Here is a 13,836-nt window from a genome sequence, read left to right as displayed (position 1 = left end):
AGTTGCCACTGTCATTGTCAACATTACGTATATGCTTAAAAAAGGTCAGAATTAGAATCAGTGTACATATTTATGTTTCATTTATTGTTAATACAAATACTCTAACAGAGTGGCAGAAAATACCTTCTAAAGCACAATGATAAAACTACTGGTAACTGCCATTGCAAGAAATGAGCAAATCCACTACAGCTTGAGCACGTTAAGTTATTTAATTAACTGTAGAAAATGGTACATCAACGCAGCAAGAGAAAGATGAGACGCTTAATCTGCAGTTGTAGGTTAGAGTAGAAAATATCAGTAAGTGTGGAACAATTACTGAGAGGCTAGGTACATAACTATATACATTCATGCTTTCTTCCAGCAGGATCTATTTAAACATGGATGTGCTGAGCATTTAATTACACAAACCAAAAAAAAGTTGCATTTTAGCTAGCGGTTTGGTTTGCTTTAACGGTTTTCTTCAAATGGTGGTAGTTTGGCAAGATCTTCATCAGAAAGTCGAGCTGAAGAGTCTGTGGCTGTAATGACAAAACAGGCACGTCAGTGAGCACAATGCACGGGAAAGTGCTTTCTCTGTACATTCAACCTCGTAACAGGTGGACATGTATGAAAATCCTATGCTTAAGTATACCATACCAATGTATTTATAAAGCACCTTAAAAACAACAGAGCTGACTAAAGTGCTGTACAACACATCAATCACAGCAACAAGCACAGACACAGGACAGAACAATATAAAAGACACACCGATAACTAACACAGTATTAAAAATGTAAATACTTAAAGTATCAAAAAGTTTTAAAAATAAGGAACTACAAAACAGAAAATTAACTTAACACCACAGTCACAGCCTCACACTGGGTCGAAGGCCAGGGAGTAAAAATGTCCTTTTAAGCGAGATTTAAAAACAGCAAGTGATTGAGCCTCTCTTCCACACAATGGCAACTCATTCCATAATTTTGGAGCCGCAACTGCAAAAGCTCTATCTCCTCTGAGTTTGCGTTGCGACTTTGCAACACATAGCAGCATCTAATATATCTAATCATGAAATATCACTCCAGTGTTTTCTTTATGAAGGTGACAGAGCTGAGGGAAATGCCATTATTCTAAACATTTTCAGACATGCTTGCTGCTGAAACAATGTTACCCTTTTGACTGTGGTATTTCTCACCCCTGAGGCTTAAAATTACATATACCATAAACTTGAGCTGAATCCAGTCTTAGACAGTTTGGGTCAGCTTGAAGCAAAATGAAGTGCTTTGGTTTTGAATTTGCAATGCTAATGCTACATCTGGGTCACACACTCAGAATGCTTCTCAGTTACATGTAACCATACCTGGGGTCTCTCCGTTTGCACCCGCCTCATACATCCAGATCCATAGATTACAGTGTTCTCAGGTATGACCTCACAGGTGTTGACCTGACAGAAGGCTCCAATTATACAGCCACTGGTGAGGATTACATTTCTACCAACATCAGCTAGACAACAAAAAAGGATGTTTGATTAAGTGATTTTATCTAAATGATCAGCAATGTCGATTTAAACACCCACTGAAATCCTAAAAAATGAAGGCAGGATCTCACCTTTAGATTCAATGACATTGTTGTCTCCAATTTTTAAAGCTTGTGATACTGTTTGTCTGTTAAGGCAAAATATGATTTTCTCATTAAGATTGATCCAGTTATTACAATTTTTTAAAATCACATATGGAGAAGGATGGGACAGGTTAGTCAAAAGGATACCACAGCCAACTTCAAATACGTTGTTGATACCGATGGTCATTGCCTTTGGTTCCACCTCAGATTCAGGTGTGATATTTTCTGGGTAACTGTGGGGGAGAGCAAACACGCTGGCACGTAAAAACAGTGTCAGACCACCAGAGAAGCTCAAGGATGTTTAACGTGGTGAAACGCAAGTTACACCGACGCCTCAAATAACCTGTTAATGATCAGCGCTTGCTCCTCAATCAAGTTGCCTTCTCCAATAACAATGGGCCCTGCTTCAGCAATGATGCGAGCCTTTGGGTGAACCACCGTCCTGGGGCCTGAGGAAACGGAGGTGCAGAAAGTAATGACGGACAGCCACTAAACACATCTGGAAAAAAAGCAAGTTTTCTGAGCTTCGCTGCGCTTACTGAGCACAGTCTTACCTATGGTAACGTCTCCTCGGATTTCGCTTTCAACACAAACTACAGCTCCAGCTGCTATCTTGACACTGCAAAACGGAAACAAGAAATGTTACTGTGTGTGCTAGCTAATGCTGTTAGCTACCTACTTCTCAACTGGACACATCGGCATCGTTGGCTCGTTTAGCTGATGGTTCATTATTGCTATTATTTATTCTAATAGAATGTATGCCTAACAAAGTAGCTAAACGTCATCTACACGATGATGTGCATATTACCTTTTCTGAGCATTTTGTTTATCTGCCATTGTAAAGAATCAAATCTGATGGGAGGCACCGTTGAGTCACTCGGTCATCGATTTCGAATCCTTGGCGTTTCTGCGTACGTAACCTACGTGAAAACAAAAAAATTGTTCATTTATTTATTATTTACTTACTTTTTTCTTGCTCTTGAAAGTGTTTGTTTACTGGTTTATGGAGTGATAAATTTATATAAAAAGGAGATATCAAAATCCCCGATTAAAAAAACCTCTGAGAAATCTATCAAGAAAATAGAGTACATCAGTTTTATTCAGTATTATCAGATTACTGTTATGGAAGTGTGTGCAGATCTCCATATGTTTAGGAAGACAATATCTAACTTAAATATAAAATGTAAGGCCCAATTCTAAAAAAAAAAAAAAAGGGGGATTATGTCTAAAATGTAAATAAAAGCAGAATGCAATGATTTTCGTATCTCACAAACCCTTATTTTATTCACAAGAGAACATAGAAAATGTATCAAATGTGTAAACTGAGCCATTTTACTCTTTCTTAAATCAATATTAGCTCATTTTAACTTTGTTGGCAGCAACAGATCTAAATGAATAAATAAAAAAATCACAGCAGGTCCACTACCATCTTGTAAATCTTTCCTTTCAGTCTTGCTGTTCCCTCTTTCACAAATTATTGCCAACACTCGTCTCCACCCACTCCACCCTGTCTGCACTCTCTTCTTCACCTCTCTTGCGCACTGTATATTGCTTTGCATGGTTAACTGCTGCAGGTATTTAAACTCATTCACCTTCACTACCTCTGCTCCTTGCAGCTCCACTGTTCCACTTGCCTCTCTCCCATTCACACACATGCATTCTGTCTTGCTTCTACTGACTTTCACTCATCTTCTCTCCAGAGCATACCTCCCCAGGCTCTATTCCACCTTTGTCCTACTCTCATTACAGATCATAATATCATCTGCAAACATCATAGTCCACAGAGACTCCTGCCTGGCCTTATCTGTCAACCTGTCCATCACCAATGCAAACAAGAAGAGGATCAGAGCCGATCCTTGATGTGATCCCACCCCCACCTATCACTCCTACTGCACACCTCGCCACGGTCTCCCTGTCCCTTATACGTCCTGCACCACCCTCACATACCTCTCTGCCACTCCTGACCTCATACAGTACCACAGCTCCTCTCTTGGCACCTTATCATTACTTGTATGATAGTGATATTTATTCTTAATGAGGTTTAACCTGACCATAAAGGTGTAGTGAATATTATGTCTCAGTCAACATAAACATATATACAGGAGTTTAGTGCCGATCACAAGCATGAGAATGTACAATGAACGTTTTTTTTTTTTTTTTTTACGTTAGTCTTTACGTAGTAATATCGATCTGAACAGGTAGGGAACTTTGGCCCTTCTCGCTCCCACTACAGAGCCAAAACAAGGATGGGTCGGAAGTAACCTCTACCATGGCAAAAAGGAAGCTTAAGAAAAAAAACAACACAAATCACCAGTCGCCAGTTGCACCGGTGAAACCGGAGAGCCAGAAAGAAATGACACAAACGGAGAAAGGTGCCGCTTTTACCCTCGCTGCTGTTATTTTGGTCGTGGCTGTTTGTGTGGCACCACTAACAGCTGAAATATCTTCATGTAAGTATCCCGGACTGAAAAGAAAAGTAAAAGCAGAACGCTGCCGCCGCCAGGTTAGCAACCCACTTAGTTATCTGATCTTTAGCAATGTTTTACACCAGCTGATGTATTTGTTGAAATTGCACTGCAGCAGCGTTTGTGGCTTTTGTCAAGATAACTGAAGATTTATTACAACAGACGCGCGGTTTAAATGTTTAATTATTAATCTGCTGTGGCGCGGCTAACTGTAAAACGGTGTCAACCAAATACAGCTGACAGTGGAGAAGTGAGCTTCAGTGGTTTGAACTTCCCTCTCGGTGGTAAATTAGGGAATTAATCAGCATGTGACCGCTGGCTTTGGAGCCGGGCTCTATCACATGCTTTCGCCCACCATACGCTAGCATTAGCTTTCTGGCTGCAGCTTGTTATCAAACTGGACTTCTTAGCTTCCGCACACTGGTATGGAATGCGTTTGTTGTCCTTAACATCTACGGTGATCGATAGATTTAAGGCAAATCACCGAAAGCTGGCGTTTTGTGTTGCCTTTTATAACGAAATGCCTATACGATAGCCCGTTATTATTTTTTCAGTCTTGTGTGTCAATATGCACTAAGAAAACCTAGGTTTTTGTTTTTGTTTTTTTTGCGCATGTGCACTTTGACCGAATAATAACCAGCGTAACACAGCATGCATAGTGTTATCGGTTTCTGATGATTTTAATTATATGAACAATAACTTGGGTGGGGTCGGCAATAGAAAAATGTGGGCTGTAGCATCGTCCTCACAGTTTGTCTTTATATGCAGAAAAAAATGTTATTGGGTTTCAGCTGATCTGCACAATACTTGCTGCTCTTCCTTACTCCTAGCGAACGCACATCACCATAATCACAAAACCCCGAAGATGGATGAGGCACTGCTGACGGTCAACAATGAGCTGGCGTATGAGGTGCAGGTCTCTTGGATGTCAGGGCGCTGTTACCAGGTAAACTCACACTTGCTCGATATCGCCCCCCTCGTTTGATCCGGTTTCTGTGTGATTCATGGTAATGTTCTCATCTTGGCCTTTGCTGTCTCGTGTGTTAGTGTTTGTACCAGGAGCTTGGGACGGTACCTGCAGGGCCTGACCCTGGACAACCTAGTTCAGTAAGCTTTGTTGTAAGCACACCGCATGAAATAACACTGCAGATCAACAGCACGCTTATTGACCTGGAGCTCTGCAAGTAAGTTTATGAATACGGTCATTTTTCACATGCTTAACCGTCTTACCAAAAGCATGGCAATCTGAATATATAAAATTAGACATGGATCTTTGGCTCATTTGTTGATGGCGTATCTTTTTTTTTTTTAACTCATAGAGTTCCTTTCCACTTTGGTGAGCATGGGAACTACTCTCTGTGGGTGAAAAACTTGAATACTTCCCAGAGAGTCAACTGCTCTGTAGTTACTGATGTGGACCCTGTGAATACCTACATACGTGAGTGTGTCACACAGGGGGGAAAAAAACAGAAAAACATCTGTTAGCTCTTTTCATGTGTTGTGACACCAGCAGTTTCTATTTAACATGATATATTTAATATCTCTCCACACAGCGATCTTGGTTGCTTTTCTCATCTATGCTGGCCTGGCATTGATTTTTGCCATTGGAAAAAAGCTTTTGGAGTAAGTCCTGTATTTGTTTTGCTGTTTCTTCAGTAAATTTCAAAGTAAAAATGTGAATATTTTTGTACTTATTAGAAAATGTTCAGAGTTCACAGCCATAAAGTGAGCAGCAGTATGGTTTCATGTTGAGAAAGAGTACTACAGATGTGATGTTTGCTTTGAGAATGTTGATGGAGAAGTATAGAGAAGGTCATAAGGAGTTAACTGTGTCTTTGTAGATCTGGAGAAAGCTAATGATAGGTTGCCAAAAGAGGAACTGTGATACTGCATGAGGAAGTTATTTCATGTTTGTGATCAGCACTAAACTCCTGTATATATGTTTTATTTGACTGAGACACAATATTCACTACACCTTTATGGTCAGGTTAAACCTTATTGAGAATAAATATCACTATCATACAAATAATGATAAGGTGCCAAGAGAGGAGCTGTGGTACTGTGTGAGGAGGTCTGGAGTGGCAGAGAGATATGTGAGGGTGGTGCAGGACATGTATGAGGAGAGGGAGACCGTGGTGAGGTGTGCAGTAGGAGTGATAGATGGGTTCAAGGTGGGGGTGGGATTACATCAGGGATTGGCTCTGATCCCCTTCTTGTCTGCAGTGGTGATGGACAGGTTGACAGATGAGGTCAGGCAGGAGTCTCTGTGGACTGAGATGTTTGCAGATGACATTGAGATCTGTAGTGAGAGTAGGACAAAGGTGGAAGAGAGCCTGGGGAGGTGGAGGTATGCTCTGGAGAGAAGATGAATGAAAGTCAGTAGAAGCAAGACAGAATGCATGTGTGTGAATGAGAGGGAGACAGGTGGAACAGTGGAGCTGCAAGGAGCAGAGGTAGTGAAGGAGGATGAGTTTAAATACCTGCAGTTAACCATCCAAAGCAATATACAGTGCGCAAGAGAGGTGAAGAAGAGAGTGCAGACAGGGTGCAGTGGGTGGAGACGAGTGTCAGGGGTGATTTGTGACAGAGGGATAGCAGCAAGAGTGAAAAGGAAAGGTCTACAAGATGGTAGTGGGACCTGCTGGGATGTATGGTTTGGAGATGGTGGCACAAAAAAAAACAACAGGAGGCTGAGCTGGAGGTGGCAGAGTTGAAGATGCTAAGTCTTTTGTTGGAAGTGACCAGAATAGACAAGATTAGAGATAAGTATATCAGAGATACAGTTTGATTTGAGCAGTTAGAGGGGCAATATTGAGATGACTGGACATGTGCAGAGGAGGGATAGTGGATATAGCGAACAAAGGATTTATGGATGTAGTGAAGGAGGATGTGCAGAGGGTTGATGTGACAGAAAAAGATGTAAGGGATAGGGTGAGATGGAGGCAGATGATTCAATGTGGTGACCCCTAAAAGGAGGCGCTAAAAGAAGAAGAAAATGTTAATATAGAAAAAACTACTTTTACAGTGTTGTGGCATAACCTTGTAGAGATCTCTCTGAAGCACAGAGCCTTCAGCACTTGAGTCTCAAGAGTAAACTGAGCTTGTTTGAACTACAGAATAACCCCTAAAATTCTTGATTATTTCTTGTCCAGGCTTGATCTAATGAATGGTTTAGTCCTCCGACTTTGGAGTTCCATGGAGACAGAGAGACTTATCAATTCTGTGAGTGTTCCTGAATACGGGAATTTGTATACTCTAATTGTTTCACCTCATTTAGCCATGAGTGTTTTAATAACAGTGAAATAAGAAGCCAATTTGTTTTAATATAGTTTTATTAATTTAACAAATTTACAGCTACTCTGTGTGGTTTTTATTTTAATAATAAATGAAATGGTAAATCTGTGCTTCCTGTAGAACAATGTTAATATCCAGCTTTACTTTCTCGATCCAGGAACTGGGCCCCACTCGGATAGTGACACCAGTCACTGATAATATCCTCCCTCCCTCGCCAAGCCGCGGCAGGAGGCTTCGATCTTTGGATACATTCAGAGGGTAGCTTCCTGACCCCCACCCTCACCCTCCAAACTCCAGCTCAGTCTCCTTATTGACTGATTTACCACTTAGTCTGATTCAGTATTATTTTGTTATAATATTTTGTTCTAAACTGCACCCTTCAGTTATTTTTACCTCGCCCATCGATCGCTGCAGGGAGGTTATATTTTCACCCCAGTTCTCTTGTTTCTTTGTCTGTCTGTTAGTAATATAACTCAAAAAGTTTTGAACCAGAAGTGATGAAACTTTGTGAAAATATTTCTTAGGGGCGTAAGAACATATTTCATTTTAAAGGTCTCTATCTTATCATTGGCAACATTTTAAAATCCATATCTCAGTGTGATGAAATTTGCTACTTGAGTTTAAACAATTACCTTATCTATTTTAATTTAAAATACTCACAATAATGCAAACTAGGGCTGCATAAAACGATTATTTTAGTAATCGAGTATTCTATCGATTATTCCAGCGATTAATCGAGTAATCGGATAAGAATACTTTTTTATTAACAGTTTATCTGCATATTTTAACTTCTGTACTGCAGTTTTTCACCTGTGAACAAACAGCGGTGAATGGAGCAGCTACAAAGTTCTCTTTTCTTCACCTTAACACTTGCTGATCAGGTGCTTGATGAAGGACCTCCAGCTGTTTCACAGATTTAATGGTGGTTACTAAAAGAAAAAGCTGCTGTTTTGGACGCTGGAAAAACGTTTCCTTTTTCACTACTTGAGCTCACCGTCACAGCTTCGCCTCTTTGCGCTTGCGCAGTTAAAGCCGCTGCCTGCTATGAGTGTTTTGAAAAACTAGTGGCTGCGGGAGCCATGGCGCATGTGTGAGTAATGGTGTAATGCTTTGTATTCACAAGCATTCTCGAAAATACGTTTCTACTGCAGGTCTATATTTAGTCACTAATAAGGGATTAAAGTATAAAAAATATTTTGAAGGAGCCCCTCGGTCCTGGGGGGCGGGCCTTCCGCGCTCGCTAGCAAAGCAGTTCTGGTAGCTACAGCTGAAGTAAAGACAAAAATAGCATCTGAAATTCTCAGCGAGCACAACACACACAGACACACAGAGAGCAGTGGAGGCGTGGAAATGCATGTCAGCGACAGTTGCCACCCGTCCCGTAAAGTACGGAACACGGCATGTTACGGAGCCGTATTCCACGGAGTCCCGTAACATACGGGGTTCTGTATTTTACGAGACAGGTGGCAACTCTAGTGATGATCCACTCTGTGTTAAATGAAATCCATCGCAGCAACAGTGACCTTTTTAGAATGTGTGCTTGTGTATACGTGAGTGATTCACACTCCAGTCCAGTAGGTGGCGGTAATGCAGTTCTATGTTGGTTTGCCAGCCCCCAATAAACCCACAAAAAAACGTCAGCACTAATGCTGCTAATGCTAGTGAGGAGCGCCGCTTACACCGAGACAGCTGAGCGCTGCAGAGTTTAAACGAAGCATCGACACAGTAAATTTGTGTCGATAAATTTTTAGAATCGATTTAATCGAGTTAATCGATGAATCGTTGCAGCCCTAATGCAAACCCTACACAAAAATCATGCACATATACAATTCATATCTCGGCAATTTATTTTTCTTTTTTAAGATTTTTTTTTCTTTTTACAGCATGCTATTAGAGTATATTTAAAAAAATTTTTTATATATATATATATATATATATATATATATATATATATATATATATATATATATATATATACGCACGCACACCACATTGAATATATTAATATATTTTAAAATCATATTTTAAAGTAAACAAAAAAAGCCAATAAAATAAATTTCTAGCCTTTGTGATCATGTAATTTATGATGGAGTATGACAACATTGGTTGGTATCTATTGCAGCGTAGTATTGGCACATAGGGGGAGGTATGCGCTCTATTGAGTGTCCTCTAGTTTACTTACATATTAATCATCAATGAAGGTGCCTTTATAAATTTACTCTAAATTTTAATCTCAGCTTTGTCAGTAAATGTTGCCTTTTCTGTCTTCCTGTCAGTCTCTCCTTGGTCATTATGGTGTTTGTGAATTATGGAGGGGGGCGATACTGGTTCTTCAGACATGAAAGCTGGAATGGTAAGCCCCACGTGGTTCTACTGTTCAGATTTTTGAGTTGTGTTGAGTTTCCTCATTATTCACAGATTTGCAGTGTTGTTGATGTTAAACCAGGCATTCTCTTACAGGCCTTACTGTTGCTGACCTAGTCTTCCCTTGGTAAGCTTAATTTAAATATTCTTATAAAGAACATTCTTCTTATTTCTACTCACATTAATATGAATATACATTAATAGTATTTTTTAAACTTAACAATAATGGCAGGATTATCTACTGAAGGAGTACAAGAACCAACTGATTCATGGCTGGTCCAGTTACATAGTGAAATATGCTCAGAAAATAAAGGTCAAAATCTGTTCTTTAAAGGCAAATAAAATCTTTAAAACTGGGCTCTAGACTGGAACCTGCTTTTAAAAAGAGAAATAAAGAAAACCAGCACTTTGTAAAAAATGTTTTGAATCATGTATAATTTTCTTTCCACTTCACAATTGTATACCACTCTGTGTTGGTCTTTCACATTAAATTCCAGTGAAATATATTTGTTTGTGGTTGTAATGTGACAAAATATGGGAAGGTTCAAGGGGTATGAATACTTCTGCAAGCCACTGTATTTTCAACAAACATGACATCATCTTCACTTTTTGTGTAATTTTCTGACATTTTGTGCCTCCTTCTTTCGCCAGGTTTGTGTTCATAATGGGCACATCCATCGCACTCTCAATCAACGCCTTGCTGCGTTCAGGTGCCACCCGTTGCTCGCTGCTCAGAAAAGTTGCGTGGCGGAGCCTGCAGCTCTTCATCATTGGTGTCTTAGTCATCAACCCTAACTACTGCCAAGGAGCATGTGAGTATAAACTTGACTTTTGATCTTAACAGCAATATTTCAAGGAAGGTGATTAAACTGGATTCTTTAATGCTGTCCAACTCATCTTTCCCACAGTGTCTTGGGACAACTTGCGGATCCCAGGTGTGTTGCAGCGCCTTGCTTGGTCATATCTGGTTGTAGCCTGCCTGGATTTATTGGTGGCAAGAGGACAACTTGATATCCTCACAATGGTCAGCCAACAGCTTGATTTTTGTGCCTGCATTGTTGACCTGATTTATACTAAATGTATTTATGTTAAAATCTTTTTGAAGAAAAAGCAGATGTGTGGAGCATGTTTGTTTTTTTCCAGGATGCTTGGTGGTCCCCTGTCATTGATATCTTGCTGTATTGGCCGGCGTGGCTGTGTGTGATTCTTCTAGAAATTCTCTGGCTCGTCCTCACTTTTCTACTTCCTGTGCCAGATTGTCCAACGTAAGTCAAAGAAGTCATACATAATAATATAATAATAATAATAATAATGTAATAACAGAAATGTTGAGCCAGGAAAACTGAAAAACCTTTAGTGACATGGTTTGGGGTCCTTTGTTGGCTGTGTTTTCTCAATGAAGTGAATGACAGTGAAGTGTAGTGCTCATTAACAACACTGACTACACCCCTTTCTTTGATAAAGAGGCTATCTTGGTCCAGGTGGGATCGGGGACATGGGCCTGTATGTGAACTGCACCGGTGGAGCAGCTGGTTTCATTGACCGCTTGCTTCTGGGAGAAAACCACATCTACCAGAATCCATCATCAAGGGTTTGTCACCACCATAACATCCCAAATATTGCATCGTAGTCTTTTTATAACTTGAAATGTTAAGGTCGTGTTTATGTATTCGATTTTTCTCTGATAGGCACGTACACGCTTGCTAACCCCAGTTGTGCTAAAATAGGTAGATTGAATCTAATGTTGACAAAAATCTGTTTGAATTTTTTTTCCTTTCAGGTGATTTATGCAACTCACATGCCATATGATCCAGAAGGTGTTCTTGGCAGTATCAACTCTGTCCTCATGGCTTTTCTTGGATTACAGGTTTGTAATTTAGATTTCTCTGCTTCTGACTTCTGCTTGTTTCTTGCTCATCTGCATATTTCAGATATTCACAGTGATAATGACAGCTGAAAGAGTTCAAGGAAGTGGATGGTTGGCTTTAATTTTTAATTTTTTTTTTAAATGTCCTCAGGCAGGAAAAATAATCTTGCACTACAAAGATCGTCCCAAAAGCATTATGTCAAGGTTCCTCATATGGGGCCTTTTACTGGTAAGCACATTCTTGTGTTTATGTGCTTCATTTTATTATCCCTGAATGTGTTAAAGGTCTCATTGCATTGCAGAGTCACAATAATTTGGTTTTCCTCAAACACATATATATTTTAAGGTCATTTTTCCCTCCCTGATTGAATACTAAAATGTCTTCTATCATGCAGGGTGCCATATCAGCATTTCTAACAAAGTGTTCCACAGACCAGGGTTTCATTCCCGTCAACAAGAACTTGTGGTAATTGATTTATTTTATTTATTTATTTTACTTTTTTATTGAATGTTTGGGAAATTACTGCAAGACAGGCATTTTTATTTATTTATATATATATATATATATATATATATATATATATATATATATATATATATATTCTAGTAATGATTTTTGAGCTCGGCGAACACACTAGATCTTGTTGCCTTTTCCTACTTCACATGCTTAAAATACTTAAAGCAACAGGATACCTGCATTTCACACTGGGTTTCCACATTTTCTGTCCATTCCAGCAACCTATTTCCTCACAACTTGGTGACCACAAGGTTGTGAAGTCAGACAAGAGAGAACTTGTAGAACATCTCACAAAAAATGAAGCATATCAAATGTACAGCGATACCCTTGACAAGTATTTAAAGTGGCATATCAAGCCAGTACAGAGTTTATTTCTATAGCCCCGAATGCTGCTAGTCGTAAAATGGACTTTACTGTTAAAACTCAATCATACATAGTTATAAACATGTACATGCTCACAGAGAATTAAACATTAAAGGTTCCCACAAGTGCATGAATTGAATACCAATGAAAAACAGTGAGGTTTAGATTTGGATTTGAAATTGATGCACATACAAGTATTAAACTGTCAGTAGGCAGACTATTCCATAAGAAAGATGCACAATAAAAAAAAAAGTGCTGTTCTCTAAAATGTGTCTCTTTATTTCTCTTCTAGGTCTTTGTCTTATGTGACAACGCTGGCCTGTTTTGCCTTTGTGCTGCTAGTGCTGATCTACTACATAGTGGATGTAAATAAGTGGTGGTCTGGGTCGCCTTTCTACTATCCTGGTGAGCATTGTAATCACACAAAAGCTGATTTAATGGATGATTTTTGGAAAGTTAAGATCAAGTCAAATGCCTCACTGAGGCAACTTTTGATGGCACAATTACAGTCAGAGTGTAATAAGAAATAATTTAGCATATTCACCAAATATTTATATTTCTTCTGAGTTTCTCTGTAATCATCGTGTCCTCTGCTTCACTCTCACTTGTTTTATTTAAGGCATGAACTCCATACTTGTGTACGTGGGCCATGAAGTTTTTGAAGATTACTTTCCCTTCCGCTGGCGCATGGCCAACAGCCAATCACATACTGAGCACCTGATCCAGAACCTCGTGGCTACTTCCTGTTGGGTCATCATCTCCTACGTGCTTTACAAAAAGAGAATTTTCTGGAAAATTTAAACACGGAGCCCCAAAATGATAGGACTTCAAAAGCCCGGGACATTGTTTACATCACAGTTGCTGGAGATATAACATGAGTGCATTTGGCTGGATACAGGAAACGGATGAATTGTGCCAAGATTATATCAGAATTGTATGGATCTCTGTCTCTGGCCATGTATGGGTTTCTTTTATCATTTTATTTCTGGTTTTCTATGGGACCATAACCAGTTTCTTCAGTTATGTAGCAGCAAAGACCTGCCAGTTATCTTCACTGACTCAGGAACAAATTGTCTAAGAAGAGTTTGGCTGTTATAAATACACTGTAAATATACCATTTTTTAATGTGTAGTGGTTTACACATTCACCTAACAAGCAAAAGATCTCTGGTTAAACTCCAGGAGGTGACACAAATCCCTCGAGGGTTGCATTAGGAAGGGCATCCAGCGTAAAAATCTGCCAAATCAAATATGCTGAGCTACTGCTGTGGCTGTGAATGAGTAAGCATCCATCCATCCGTTTTTCTTCCACTTATCCAAGCTGAAAGTAAATAAACCATTTTTCTTATACCAGTCCATCTTGAATGACAG

The 13,836-nt window shown here is 39.5% G+C and overlaps 2 protein-coding genes across 4 annotated transcripts in view; one reads left to right on the top strand and one right to left on the bottom strand.

Annotated features, from left to right (window-relative positions):
* Positions 1-190: 190 nt before the first annotated feature.
* On the bottom strand, positions 191-2,507 carry LOC115781667 (dynactin subunit 6-like). Its single transcript, XM_030731500.1, has 7 exons — positions 2,405-2,507; positions 2,151-2,215; positions 1,940-2,045; positions 1,744-1,829; positions 1,585-1,632; positions 1,337-1,479; positions 191-518 (listed from the first exon to the last, which is right to left on the bottom strand). The coding sequence occupies exons 1-7, from the start codon at positions 2,431-2,433 to the stop codon at positions 426-428; spliced, it is 570 nt and encodes a 189-aa protein (XP_030587360.1). The 5' UTR covers positions 2,434-2,507; the 3' UTR covers positions 191-425.
* Positions 2,508-3,821: 1,314 nt separating this feature from the next.
* Positions 3,822-13,836, top strand: part of hgsnat (heparan-alpha-glucosaminide N-acetyltransferase) — an 11,079-nt gene continuing 1,064 nt past the window's right edge. Inside the window, exons 1-18 of one of the 3 annotated variants that reach the window (XM_030731083.1) lie at positions 3,822-4,046; positions 4,892-5,007; positions 5,109-5,245; positions 5,381-5,499; positions 5,615-5,684; positions 7,214-7,283; positions 7,513-7,613; positions 9,632-9,708; positions 9,816-9,846; positions 10,371-10,531; positions 10,628-10,743; positions 10,863-10,984; positions 11,184-11,310; positions 11,500-11,586; positions 11,738-11,815; positions 11,982-12,052; positions 12,759-12,871; positions 13,086-13,836. The exon at positions 13,086-13,836 is cut by the window's right edge and continues 1,064 nt beyond it. In XM_030731083.1, the coding sequence (XP_030586943.1) occupies positions 3,866-4,046; positions 4,892-5,007; positions 5,109-5,245; positions 5,381-5,499; positions 5,615-5,684; positions 7,214-7,283; positions 7,513-7,613; positions 9,632-9,708; positions 9,816-9,846; positions 10,371-10,531; positions 10,628-10,743; positions 10,863-10,984; positions 11,184-11,310; positions 11,500-11,586; positions 11,738-11,815; positions 11,982-12,052; positions 12,759-12,871; positions 13,086-13,267 (1,959 nt within the window). In that variant the 5' untranslated portion in view covers positions 3,822-3,865 and the 3' untranslated portion in view covers positions 13,268-13,836. The other 2 variants (XM_030731247.1, XM_030731167.1) reach the window with 2 other exon arrangements.

Source organism: Archocentrus centrarchus, chromosome 1 (assembly GCF_007364275.1).
Source record: "Archocentrus centrarchus isolate MPI-CPG fArcCen1 chromosome 1, fArcCen1, whole genome shotgun sequence".
Lineage (NCBI taxonomy): Eukaryota > Metazoa > Chordata > Actinopteri > Cichliformes > Cichlidae > Archocentrus > Archocentrus centrarchus.
Note: the sequence above shows the minus strand (reverse complement) of the source record. Positions and strands in the feature narration are given on the sequence as shown.

Bases quoted from the DNA above. Each gene is read 5' to 3' on its own strand.
- LOC115781667 (XM_030731500.1), bottom strand. From the start codon at position 2,433: ATGGCAGATAAACAAAATGCTCAGAAAAG. The intron at 2,046-2,150 runs GTAAGACTGTGC...CCGTTTCCTCAG, and splicing joins CCGAGGAGACGTTACCATAG to GCCCCAGGACGGTGGTTCAC. The intron at 1,633-1,743 runs GTATCCTTTTGA...ACAGACAAACAG, and splicing joins CGTATTTGAAGTTGGCTGTG to TATCACAAGCTTTAAAAATT.